The sequence below is a fragment of the Vitis riparia genome, chromosome 1 (genome assembly GCF_004353265.1).
Source record: "Vitis riparia cultivar Riparia Gloire de Montpellier isolate 1030 chromosome 1, EGFV_Vit.rip_1.0, whole genome shotgun sequence".
In the NCBI taxonomy this organism is placed as follows: Eukaryota; Viridiplantae; Streptophyta; class Magnoliopsida; order Vitales; family Vitaceae; genus Vitis; species Vitis riparia.
This window is the reverse complement of record NC_048431.1, coordinates 20,827,867-20,841,677: the sequence shown is the minus strand read 5'-3', so window position 1 is coordinate 20,841,677 and position 13,811 is coordinate 20,827,867. Positions and strand designations below refer to the sequence as shown.

At 36.6% G+C, this 13,811-nt stretch overlaps 1 protein-coding gene across 1 annotated transcript in view; it reads right to left on the bottom strand.

Annotated features, from left to right (window-relative positions):
• LOC117913489 (protein CHROMATIN REMODELING 19) overlaps positions 1-13,405 on the bottom strand; it is a 28,189-nt gene extending 14,784 nt beyond the window's left edge. The window contains exons 1-8 of the mRNA XM_034828476.1: positions 12,722-13,405; positions 12,290-12,407; positions 2,967-3,007; positions 2,637-2,887; positions 2,373-2,553; positions 844-1,029; positions 522-695; positions 219-377 (exon numbers count right to left, since the gene is read on the bottom strand). Coding sequence (XP_034684367.1) covers positions 219-377; positions 522-695; positions 844-1,029; positions 2,373-2,553; positions 2,637-2,887; positions 2,967-3,007; positions 12,290-12,407; positions 12,722-13,201 — 1,590 coding nt within the window. The 5' untranslated portion in view covers positions 13,202-13,405. The remainder of the gene's footprint in view (positions 1-218; positions 378-521; positions 696-843; positions 1,030-2,372; positions 2,554-2,636; positions 2,888-2,966; positions 3,008-12,289; positions 12,408-12,721) is intronic.
• Positions 13,406-13,811: the final 406 nt, after the last annotated feature.

Genomic DNA, 13,811 nt, shown 5'->3' with positions numbered 1-13,811 from the left:
AAGAAGGATAAGGATTGTGAAGTTCAGGCTCAATCATTTCCGATAGTACTTCAATCACACTTTGAAATACAATGTTAATTTGTCAAGTTGCACAGTCAAGAAGAATCATCTGATGAATACAATAGGCCAATTCAATTCAGTGTAATCAGAACAAAAGGTCAACATGTCAAAATAAGTCAAGATAATAGACTAAAAGAGAAACTGTCAAGAACAACTACCCGGTGAATAGAGAAGTCATTGTAACTCTTAAGCTCTTCAATTACTCTGTCCAAGTTACATTCAAAACCAAACACACCCATCGGATATAACTTTTTTGCAAAACGAACAATATCCTCATCATTGTAAATACGCCTCACCAGTAAAGGATGATTTGCAATCTATAACAGTGAAAAAGATAAGAAACAGATCAAGATAAGCATAAAACACTATAAAATCAGATCAAGATAAATGTCAAAAGCTATAATCATATCTTAATAAATAGAATTTAGGAGGGAAAATAGATAAGAAAGAAGCATCAGCACCTTTCGGAACTGAACAAAATAATTTGAAATCTGACGCCGAGGAAGAACTCCAACAACACTGTTGCAGTTGACATCAGAAATTTTTGCAATTCGAGCCCGTGAAGCTGCACGGTACTCCTCAATGGCTTCTTTATAAGCATCCTCCTGGTTCTTTTCCATGTACACATACTCAACCTGCAGCAGCCTTTCTTAGTACTTCTACGAAGTAAAAAGAACAAATGAAATGGAAATGACAACTGAAATCAGGATCCTAAGTGAAATGGTGTTTTGACGGACATCAGCACTCAAGTTGCCAGAACAGGTAAGCAAGCATCTAACATACCCGCTGTATCTTTGGGACAAGTTGCTGCATTACATCAGACTTTAAACGCCTCAAAATAAATGGTCCAAGAATGGACTTCATACGAGCAATCAAATCTCTATCTTCTGCATTTAATAGCTTCTTCAAGTCCACATCTCCAGTTGTAAAAAGATCAGGCATCATAAACTCCAATAATGACCAAAGCTCCTGAAAAGACATTATGAAGACCCATTTAGCTAAAAACAAAGACACTGCAAATTCTGAACAATGTAAAATATGTCCAGTATACTAACTTCAAATGTAGATGCCTCATATATATTAGTCAAATGATCTAAATGCCACCCCATTAGTGAACCAAGATAACTTCAGAAAACACATCAGCCCTATTTCCAGCCACAAGAAGAGAAAGAAATGTACCATTCACTATACAATGAATTTTAGCCACAAGTCAATTGAAATTCTTAACAAAAATCTCTTATCAGTAGGTGTAACAGTAAAGAGTCAAAATCTTCAAATTCATAATCTACAAAACAATAACTAGCATAATCAGATAAATAATCAGAAGCACATTTTTCAATAATGTTTTACCTTTTTAATCTAGATACCTTACAAATGACTAGTTGCTACTCAAGCACACACTAAAAGTACAAACAGAACATAAATAAACCATTGTTTGGTATTAGTTCAGTGCCTTCTCCTGACAATGGATAATAGAACCTTTTCAATGGGCAAAAAATAGAGGCATTGCCTCTCATATAGCATTTAGGACAGCAGTAGTGGAGAAAAGAGCAGTAGCTTTAATAACAATAAAATTCTTCTCACAAGTCAATCAAAAGTCCTGGTGATAAATTCTTATCAGAAGCTATTAACAAATCACAAATCCAAATCTCCAAAATTATAAGCTACAACATCACAACTATCCTAATCACCCAACTAAGCCGTCTGGTTCATTTCCAATAATTTACCTTCCAGATCTAACAATTTCTTGTGGACTGCAGCCTAACCACAAGCTCAAAATGAAATGAAGCATGAATAGAGCATTCAAAGTCTTTATAGAAGTTTATTATGATGTCCTGAGAATGACTAATAGAATTTAAGCAATGGAAAAGCCATAGGTATAATGAAGTCATGGAACATCAGTAAGCCAATATTGCTCTCGCACATATGAATGATGGGAAAGCACTTTTTTTCACAGCATACATGAATGAGTATCCTTCCTTTCGGAAATAAAGAATGATCTTTAACAATGGAATATGGTACAAATTTGATAGAGCATGATTCACAGCAACATGAGGCATATGCCTAAAGCACAGCAGTACATGATGATAAGAAACTTCAAAATGAAAAGAAAATTTGCATCACTGTATTAAAGCCACCAGAATATCACATTCCACCTACTCACTATAGCTCTTTTTTATTACAAAATATTTTCAAAAGCTAGAGGGGGGCACTCAGTAAAGGGGGTCTGCAAAGCAATCATTATTTCATCAAACGCTAGTAGCTATAACCAACATGCCATTAATTGAAAGGAAGGCTATCAATAGGTATACATGCAAATCATTTTGGAGTGGTGTCCCCGTCAACATCAGACGCTGGTTTGCATTTCGTGCAACGGACATCAGGTTTTTCCACCTATAGCTGTTCTTATCCTTCAAAGCATGGGCCTCATCCATGAGCACGCAGCTCCATTGCCAACGTTTTAGAAGTTTACGGTCATCTTTCTGCTGTTGACTGTAGAAAGCAACAACAGTGAGAACTAACACATCTGGAACAATAAATACATGAACAGTAGTCAGAAAGACAATAAATCAAACCTGTGTCGTTCAAAAAGCGAGTAACACACAAGAAGTACATTAAATGGAGGGGGTAATCCAGCTTTTGACAAAGAGTTCAACTCTTTTGAATAATGTGTTCGCCTAGCCCCATGATATTGGATCACAGTGAATGATGGGCACCACTTTTTAAGCTCTCTTTCCCAGTTTTCGAGAACAGAAGCAGGACATACAACCAAATGGGGACCAGGGTCATTGTCCATGTGTTTCAACAAGGTTAAATATGTTATAGCCTGTCACAAAAGAAATATATTATAATCTTATTAATCAAACTTGTAATTCATAAAGCCAAGATCATGAAGACCAAATTACCTGAATGGTTTTACCGAGACCCATCTCATCTGCCAAGATGGCTGCATGGAGTACAAAGGTGAATAGTCAGTTACCCTTCATGATAGTGTCTAGTCGATACACTCGATACACATATGAACATTCAATTAACATCTTAAGAAGTGCTTCTCATGAAATAATAAGATTCTAGGGCAAAAATAGAACACCCACAGAGAGAGAGAGAATGAGAATTAGGTGGCCTATCTAGGTGTATATCAGGCAAGATGAATGAACATCTCACATGCTTAAGTCCATCATTGTCTACAGTGACTATACAACCTTCCACAAATCTATTAATTATGGACAGAAATACTAAATGCCTTATCAAAATACCAATTCCCTTGTGGAGGAAAGCAAAACCTGTTATACAATTAATTGATTGATGGAGGAAAAAAATCAAATTTGGTATGCAACAGTGTTAAGTTTGAAAACTCATGAAAACAAATACAGAGGACCGGAACTTGCTGAGACCAAGCATCAACAGCTTTGCCTCTGAGTTCATTGCTCCTAAGAACCTAATCTGAATATCTACACCTAACAAAAACCTAAGATATTTTAATTTGTTGATTTGAGGACATGGTTTATACTTAAGATCAATGTTTCATGGGTACAGATGTGGGTGTTGGATGCAGCTAGATGGGCGCCCAATCCTTTGAATTCCCAAATTGTAGGATGCAAAGAAGCGGCTGACAAGGATCTAAATAGCAGGAACAGGTACTTGGACACAGATAGAAAATCAATAATTTTGTACAATTAGCGATTAATCTAGCTTAATTGAGAAGTGTTGGAGGAGATGCAACAAGAAGTTGATTCATATTATTTGTGACAACATTGTTTTGAAATTTCAAATTTTTATTAAGATATAAGTTGTATAAATTGTAATGCTTGAGCAAATTAAATTTCAATTAACTGCTTTCAAAAAATAAAGCAATATTTAGCTGTCAGTTTTTCTCACCCCTGTTCCCTACAAACCTCACCTCCTTTTTTCCCCCTTATTTGGATCAGAAGCAAAGAAGTTCATTGAAATGAAGTAACAGGTACAAAGGACAACAAGAAATCCTTCCAAAAATACAAGATCTGAGCAAAAGATAATAAGTAAAAGTGAACCACTCTGATGCATTGACAAGACAAAAGGTTGTGACAAAAAAATACTGGACTAAAATCACATTATACAACTCAGGGGGTCAGAAAGAAAGCCCTGTAAAAGATTCCTAAATATCCTCATAAAAGGTCATTTTGCAACAAATTTCTCTCCTTCTTTAGTAGTTGTAGAAAAAAATATAAAAATAAAAATAAAAATAAAATAGAAGCAATTAACAGCCAAATCCTAAGTAAAACAGACATATCCAACAAGGATCTCACCCATATCCATGTCTTAACAGAAGTAACTTGGGTCAAATTAAAGAGTCCATGTATCTCAGATTGGGATAAATCAATGAGGGCTCTAGCTGCCAAGATGAAAGAGTTTATTTATCCTTATTCCGCACCTTGGGCACAGAATCAGGAAAGTGAAACATGTAACAGAACCTCTTGTAAGAGTGTGGAAGACAAATGATCATGATAGGAAGCATATCTAGTTGTCATCTACAACACAATGCACTGGGGAAGGTTTGCAGTAAAGGCATTTGGTTAAGGCCTACAAAAAGTTCAGGGATACGATGGACACAGGATAGAATAGGAATCACAACTTGACTGTCACATTAACACAGCAGGTAGAAGTTGGGTTTATTTAGTCAAATGACACTTGTTTTTTATCATTCAGGTTTTTAATTTGTGATGACAGATAATGTGGCAGCATATTTTCTGAACCAGACCTTCCACTACTAGTCATAATTTCTCTGAGCATCCTGTGATAAGGCAAGGGTGGGAAAAACTCATTTGCCGATTGCAGCCAGATTGGACAAACAAGGAAGGGAAACGAATGAAGCATGTCATAGCAATATAAATGATTAAGTGTGATTTTATAGTTTATATGGTTTATTCAATCTTTAACCAGACTGAACCATTTACTGAGTAATTAAAAGGCTACCCCGAACAAGTTAAGAAAACTGATACTCCTGATGATGTATTATGTAATACAAATTGTGAGCAACAGAATTTGTGTTAATAACTAAATGAAAAAAGTTGGCACGTATACTAAATTACATCATCGTCATATCAATGATTAAGCATGATTTCACAATTTATATGGTACACTTGCCTTTGGGGCCTGGCTAGGTGGCAAAGGATTGTGGTGAGGATGGCCTGATGGGGAAGGTTCCAGGTCCGATTCCTTGTGACAGCTAGGGGAAATAAGTATTACCTATCAAAAAAATAATTTATATGATAAATGTGATGTTTGACCAGACTGGCTTGTTAAATATATATTCATGGATATAAGAGGTGAATTGGGAAGGGTTAACAAGCAAGTTAACAGACCCGATCTTCATGATAATGCATTATGAAATTAAACATTGTACACAGCAGAATTTACAATGGACAAAGTAGATGATTCTATTAAATTGCTCTACTTTGTACACGGACTGGTGGCTCAATCATGGCTATAAGAGGTGAATTGGGAAGGGTTAACAAGCAAGTTAACAGACCTGATCTTCCTGATAATGCATTATGAAATTAAACATTGTACACAGCAGAATTTACAATGGACAAAGTAGATGATTCTATTAAATTGCTCTACTTTACACGGACTGGTGGCTCAATCATGGAGTTGGTTTGTGAAATTAAACATTGTACACAGCAGAATTTACAATGGACAAAGTAGATGATTCTATTAAATTGCTCTACTTTACACGGACTGGTGGCTCAATCATGGAGTTGGTTTGTGCACTATGATATATGATTTTGGGTTCAAAAGCTACTGAAACATGGATAACTGATATAAAAATTAAAATTTTAAAAATTAAAATAATAAAAACAAAAACTAGTGAATAAGGGATACAATGCTAAGCATTATTGTCCAACTTATCTAAACCATGTTTAAGGATGATAATAAGTTTGACAAAGAGGTAAAGAGAGGAGCAAGACTGCTTGATGATAAAGATATCTAGTTAAACAAAGCAGCAAATGTTCAGGGTTAAGAAAATGCCACTCCATACTGTGGGCACTACCAGCATATATTCTCCAGTTCTACCAATGATGATGACACTGATGGGAACAGTGGTGGCGATGCTGTTGATGACAAGGATGAAAACAGCAGTAGCACAGTAGGCCATGGTGATGCATCTAGTTCTAGTGTATCAGAGATGGCTGGGTCATCTAGTGATTTTTTAGGTGGAGAAGGTGCATGCATCTAAAGGTATCATATGGGCAGGGAGATGACAACTACATGATGCAAAACATTAATCATATTATTCCAACCAGGCTTCATAATTCCGAAAGGCATAAGGCGCACCTAGGCACAAAGGCCTCTAGGGGTCCAGGTGTAAGGCACAACCCAGGGTGCACACCTGAACCAACTAACTTGCAATCACAGGTGTATATCAATTTTATAAAAAACTGTAAAGTTGGACACACAATATGCTCTTGTATATCACCAAATATAATCCATAAATATTTATCAAACACTTGTATATCAACAAATATGATCCAAAATTCTAATCCATGCAATCAAAAAATCAAGAGTCCAAGCATTTAAAAGAAGCATCCAACAAAATATTAATACAATTACAAATTTGAATATACAATGAGAAATTCCAACATAAAAATGCTATATATATATATATATATATAAAGACAAGACACGCTCCTCCAACAAGGCATGCACTTTGATAGGCAATGCACTAAAACTGAGAAGTGCCTTTAACAACAGAGCTAGGGATTGCTGCACCTTAAGCTTAGGTGCACCTTTAACAACTATGCCTGGCAAGGCTGGATAGAGGAAAACTATAGGAGTTTGACTACATTGGTTGACTTTCCAAGAGGGATCAGAATTCCCTTTGGCATCATGGTTATGAACCTAGGGCCCTAGAGCTGGACCAACATCCACAACTTTTTGCATGGGATGTGGGGCAAGATTTTGAATTTTGACCAGTTGAAAAAAAGAGGTGTGTCTTTAGCAAATAGATGTTCCATGTGTAAACAAGAAGAAGAACCCATTGATCATATTCTTTTACATTGCATCTTAGCAAGCATATTGTGGCAGCTGGTCTTTTCCATATTTAGCTTGGGTTGTCCACTCTTCAACTACACAAATGTTGCTTAGCTGGAAAGGGTCTTATGTTGGGAAGAGATGGAGGAGAGCGTGGATGATTGCCCCTTTATGTTTACTTCAGAATGTCCAAAGAGAGTGAAATTGAAGGGCTTTCAATCATGTGGAATGTTCAGAGACAATTCTTTGGATTGCATGAGGCATTGTATAGATTGAGGCACCTATGTCTATGGTAGATTTTGTTGATTGATTGGGCTTGGGGTATGTTAGAGATAGGATTGTATCTCCTATTTTTTTTTTTTTTCCTTTTTTGTTGCTTCATTTTGTTGAGAGCTCTTTGTATACTACTTGTGTGGTTAAGTACGCCTTCTCTATAACTCCATATATATTACATACTTATCCAAGAAAAAAAAAAACAAAAAGGATATTAGTGGGCCAGCATTGAAGCCATGACTATAGGGCCTATGTCTATGGAGGCCAGAATAGTACTAGGGTTTACTCACCTAGGCACCTGGGGAGGCCAATGGCATCAGTGATGGTGATGCTATAATCAGTGACCATCATTGCCACATTACAGGAGATCTGATACGAATGGAGCTTCCATTGTTAATTATTTTGGATAAAATGGCTAGACCTTGAAGCACCAGCGAATTTAGTCAGGTGAAGGTATGTAGTCACATGTTAGATTAGCTTTTTGTGTAGGATGGATATGATCAATTCTTTTAGGAAAGAAAATTGCATTGGTTTTTTTTCCTAATAGGTAAATTAAGATTGTATTAGCAACAACCACAAACACAGGAAATTTTACACAACATATACAAGGAAGCCAAAAGACCAAAAATAAAAGGAACAAAAAAACAACAACCATGCCGTACTTAGAGCCTAATCAATCCACAAAGTCCAACATGGACAAGGAATATTCCCCCCTATGACACCTTGACCCATTCCAACAAGATTTACAAGAATGAATGTTTACTACCCAAGTATTAAGTTGCAAATTGTAATTGCATGAATGAACTTGAGTCAAGTAAATACTGGCTAGTATTTGTACACCCATGCTTTCTGATGTTTTCGACATTATTCTTATTTGATTTAATTTGTGGGTTAAATGATTGATATTCAAAATTAGAATGTAACTTAAACCATTATTCATTTTTGGGATGTGAACTATTACACATGTTGAAATAGCTCAAACAACTACGGGCGAGATGTTTTAAATCCATACCACTATTCCCCATGTCTTATTACAAGGAATCAATACTTTGAACAATGCATTTCAAACCCCCAATAACCATGGCCACCCATTCCAAACTATCATGTGTATCCAATGGTCATCCTCTCCAAAGTAAAGCTCCAAGGCACTTTCCAAGAGGCTTGATTAATTATGGATAATGGTTTCATCCCAAGACCATGAACACCTTAGGAAGGAAAACTGTCTCGCAATCAACAAAGTAATAATTGAACTCCTAACTACACTAACCCATGGGACATCATATAAAGGTTCTCCAACTGCTTACCCACGATGGTGATCCTTTCTTTTCTAATATCTAGAATAGAGATGTATTAAAAACCTGGTGTTGAAAAGAGACAAAGAACTTTGAGAGGCTAGTAAGAGTTCTTCGGTTCAAGATCCCATAATAAAATCCTCCAGAAAGAAAGCCTCTTTAACCCTCCAAACTCCTTTCTTATCCTTTTGATGTCCATGTCCTAAACCACCTTGGTTTAACATTAATCCTAAAGGCATCCCAAAGTAAATCACTAGAAGGCCCTCCACCTTCCCCCAACAGTGGCTGCTTACAAATCAACCTCTTCGACTTCCCCAACCAGATTCCACTCACTTTTACTCAAATTAATCGCAAAGTCCATGCCCGGCTAAAAGCACAAGAGGATTCCCTCAAATGATTAGATTGATTAAACATTAGCCCCACGAAAGACATTTGTGAATAGGAATATAAAGATGAGAATAAAGATCTCCTTCCACAACTTCACTTGAAAAGCTTGTTAAAAGCGAGCATCACCTAAATGATTCCCTTCCCTACTTTTGATTTGACAACCACACTTCTCAAAAGATTCCTTCCACAACTTAACGTAAAAGCATGCTAAAGGTCATCACATCCAAAATAAACAAGATGGTCAAGTGAATCACTTTGCCTAACCCTCCCAAAGCAGGATCCACTAACCAAATATAGAGAATAGTACCAAAGACAGGCAAGCCTAAATTTACCTTTTCCATTTTATTTCCAAATTCCACTCTCCTCCACAAGCACATTTCAGGAATTCCAACTAACACGATGCCATGACCATCTGCCTTCTCCATGCCTAATTTGCAGCCCCCCCTCTCTCTCCAACCAACCACCTTTAGAGAGGTCAAACACAACACATTATCAGCAATGAGAAATATCGGTGATTTTCTATTTCAAAAATAATAATAATAGTAACAATGCATTTTGCATATAAGGAACTACATCATTCACAATTCCTTAACCTATTGGCTGGGATCTTTTGCAACAGCTTATGGGTGCACATTGGTAAACTAAATAAAGTAACTAAGGCAACATTCAAACATTTTTCATAACTAAGTCATCAAAGAATTCACCCAAAAGTTTTATAAGTCCTTCTTAACAACCCTAAAATTTAAATAATAATAATAATATAAAAATAAATAAATCACTACGGTCAACCCATTAAAAAACAAGCACTTTTTCACCATTCAAGATACTCAAAACCCCAACCACTCACTCCTATGCATCTAGAACTAAAAGAATAAGTTAAATAAATAATAACTAAATAAATAAATAAAGAATCTCATCTACCATAGACATTTGAACCCTCTTGTTTAAGGACATTAACAAAATAACCCTCCACCCCAACACCATACCTTTCCTCCAATAAGACATTGTTGAACATCGTCTTTCCTCTTCCTGCACTTATTTCTCTCATGGGAATTCAATAGCCAATGGAAATTAATTTTAAAAAAAAATAGCCAATGGAAGAATCTAGGGGCATATTTGGCAACATTTTGAAAATAGTTTTCAAAAACAGCTTTTAAGAACAATTCTTAAAAACAGTTCTCAATTGAGAAACAAAAGATTTTTGCCGCCAAAAAGTCTCTACTTCCACTATCCCACAGAACCCAATCCTGAGATTATTTCCTTCCCTTCTACTGAAGTCAAAATATGCAGACCTGCTTTTTGATGGAAAACTTTTATAGAGATTTCAACACCACCATTCCTAACCTCCACTCACCTAAAACCTTCCTTGAACCAGGCATTAGCAATCAGCTTTCCAGGAAAAGATAACTTTCAGCTCAGATCCCAAGCATAAGATAAGCCCCAGCCGAGAACAACAGAAAATCCCAACAAAAGGCATTATACGGACCTTTTAGAAGTTTTTTCCCTCAAGGGGCCAGGAGAAAAACATACTCAATCCTGAAAAAATAAAAAAATAAAATAAATAAAAAATTCATCACATCATGACTATTGGACAAAATGAATAAACCATCTACACATGGAGTATCCATAAACTCATTTCTAAGAAGTCTGGGAAGCCTGTCCTAATTGGGAAATCAACATTTACCCCCACCACCTCCTCTTGCACAGATATCTAACCACATGAAAGGCCCCTACCAAACACAAAAGTCCAAGAGGAGATCCAGCTACCTCCCAACATGTTCAACTACTCCCCAAAGGCACCCAATGCAATCACCTTCCTTTATAGTCCCTCACCTGATCCTACATTAATAAGATTTCTCCCACTGTTCCCTCTAGCTCCAAAAGCAGCCCAATCCACTTAAGATGGATTGCAAATATCTTTTTACCACAACACCATCAACTCATTCCATTTTAGTTTCCCAAAAAAGGTGAGCATATCCATTTTCTGAAAATTCTCATGTCCAATATAAGGCTGTATACATTCACATGAAGCAAAGAAAATAACTTCTTCCTGCCGCTCTTAGCTTTCCTTGCCCATCTCCAAATATGTAATAGGATCACACTTTAAATATTATGGTTGGTGGAGGAGAATAACTGAGAAAGCTGGAGGACACCACTGTCAAGCAGTTGAGTAAAACCATTGCCACCACATGGAAGAGAAAATCTAAGCAAAGATTTGGCAAGCTTGCACTCCATATTCCAAAACAAGAATAAAGAAAATGCCAATAAACACATTTAAAAGAAATCCTAGAGAAACAGAAATGAAGGATTTCTTTTTTGGTAGTTTTTTTTGTTAATTTGAGGGAACTACAAGATAGGGTAAATTTATAGGGGGGAAAAAAAGAAAAAAAAACGTAGATGAAGGCAATGAGGGCATCCAATAATGTTGAAAATAATATTTTAATCTAGCATACCTATCAAAATTATGATCAAAAGTTTAGCACCTTTTGTAACCAATCCCACTATAAAAAAAAAATAATATTAATAATAAAATAAAATAAAATAAAAATGGAGAAAGATAAGGTTCAATGCACCCTACATCTCCAAAGAGCTGTTGCAACAAGTTGACATATGGAACATATCAATATGTATCTGAATAACCATTGATAGGAAGAAGTGCCCATGGCACCATCATATTATAGCTTTTAATTCTAATTTATTTATCCCAATTGAAGCCTAATGAAACAAGATAAGAAGAACATAAACTAAATACAAGCACTCCCATTAGCCAGAGGACTGCCCAGCAAACTGTAGAACTCACTCTTTAGGGCTTTATAAAGTTGAGTTATGTCATGTTGCCATTAGACAAAAAACACTTTCATTAGTGAAACAGAGACAAGACTCATTTAGGCACAACTGTACAAGTTCTCAGCCCCATTCCCCAACAAGCTCATGATATAAGTTTACAGAACAGTTTGGCATTATACTATTCCAACATCAAGGAAAGGCATGAAGATAGAACCAAATGAATAACTGTCCAGGTTTCAGAATCTTTTCTTACTGGTGCCAATTAACAATATAACCCACACTGGTTCAAGAGGAAGAAAACATTACTTAAATAACTCATGTATTTCCCAAAGAAGATTAGATTTTACTTCTTGAACCAATTGAACCAGCTAAAATATATTTATTTTGACAGCATAAACACACACATGTATTAGGCATAGAAAAACTTGTAGTAAGCCATTTAGAAATACGGCTGATGACAACAAAATTAGAAGAAATACCTCCTCCTATACCCTTCCTATACAACAGGAGAAGAAAGTTGACTCCAACGAGTTGGTATGGTTTGAGAACAGGCTGAAAATCAGAATCCTCTGCCCCACAAGCCACATCAATATCATCCTGTATCAACATGATACAAAGCCAATAAAGCCTATACCCATAATAAAATAAGTAAAAATTCCACCCATTTGTTTGCTGAGAGAACATAAGAAAGAAAAATAAGATCTTGAATCTCAAATTTTTTCATTCACTTCACTCAACTAAGCCTAAAACAATTATTATGAACTAAAACAAAGCAAACTTATCACACCAAAACTGAGGCAAGCCTGCTTTTGGTCACTGACAAAGTGCAGGAAAACAAAAAAACGAAAAAAAAAAATACCATTTTTACCAAAATCTGGAAATCAAACAGAAGATAAAAAGAGAAAAAGCACCTGAGTCACAATCCTCACGGAAGAAGACTCCACTTCCGCGTAGCGGTCACAGGCAGTCACCGAAGAACCGTAAAGCTCTCGCCTGAGCTCCGCCGATATCTTCGCGCACTTCTGCAAAGCCTTACCGACAACATCATCATCCTCAACCTCCTCCTCCGCCTCCTCCTCCGTCCCCGACTTCACCTCCACCACCTCTGCAAAATCCTCATCACTATCCTCATCCACCACAAACCTCCGACCTCTACTCACCGGCGCCGCCAGAACCTCCGCGTCATCATCCTCCAAGTCCTCCTTGATTTCGACGCAATCATCGCTGCTCCCATCGGAAACATCCTCCGGCGAAACCTGGGGATCCTCCGGCCGGTAAGAGAAGGACTCGATGGGCGGAGGTGCTCCTTGGGACTTTTTGAGGGCTCGGGAGAGCTTGAAGGAGTGGTTGTCCCACTCGTCGTCGGAGATTTCCGTGAAATCGCGCTTCATGAAGAATTAGGAGCAGAGAAAACCCTAGATGCTGCGGAAAATCGTGGAGATTAGAAGGAGGAATTTGAAAGAGAAGGTGGAAGAAGCGCCATCGAGAGTTGGGAATCAGAATATGAGGAAAGGGAGAGGAGGGGGAAAGTTGGAGAGCGCGGGCGTTTGGAGAAATTCGGCGCGTTGGATTGTTTGATTCCACTAGTTGGAGCTTCTCCTCTTAATAAATCAGCCATTGCTGAGCCTTTCTTGCTATATAAAACATTTACTTGGGATTTTAAACATGAGAAGTGTAACTAATAGAAGGAATTTCAATTTTTTTATTTATCTAAAAAAAATTAAAATATATATATTAAATAAAATTTATATCATAACTTATATCTTTTAAATTCCTTGTTCTTGTTACATTAATATATTTTGTCCTTGTCAAGGCATTATAATTCCGTCATTTATGTTATACATCTAATTTGTGACAACTTTGTACGTGAGTTAATTTCATATTTAATGTTAATCAAGAAAATTTTTACCAATCATTTTCATACTGCATGACCATATGTAATAGTAGCATAAAAACCTACCGTCACAACAAGAAGTAGTCCGCAACTGTAGGTGCCTATAT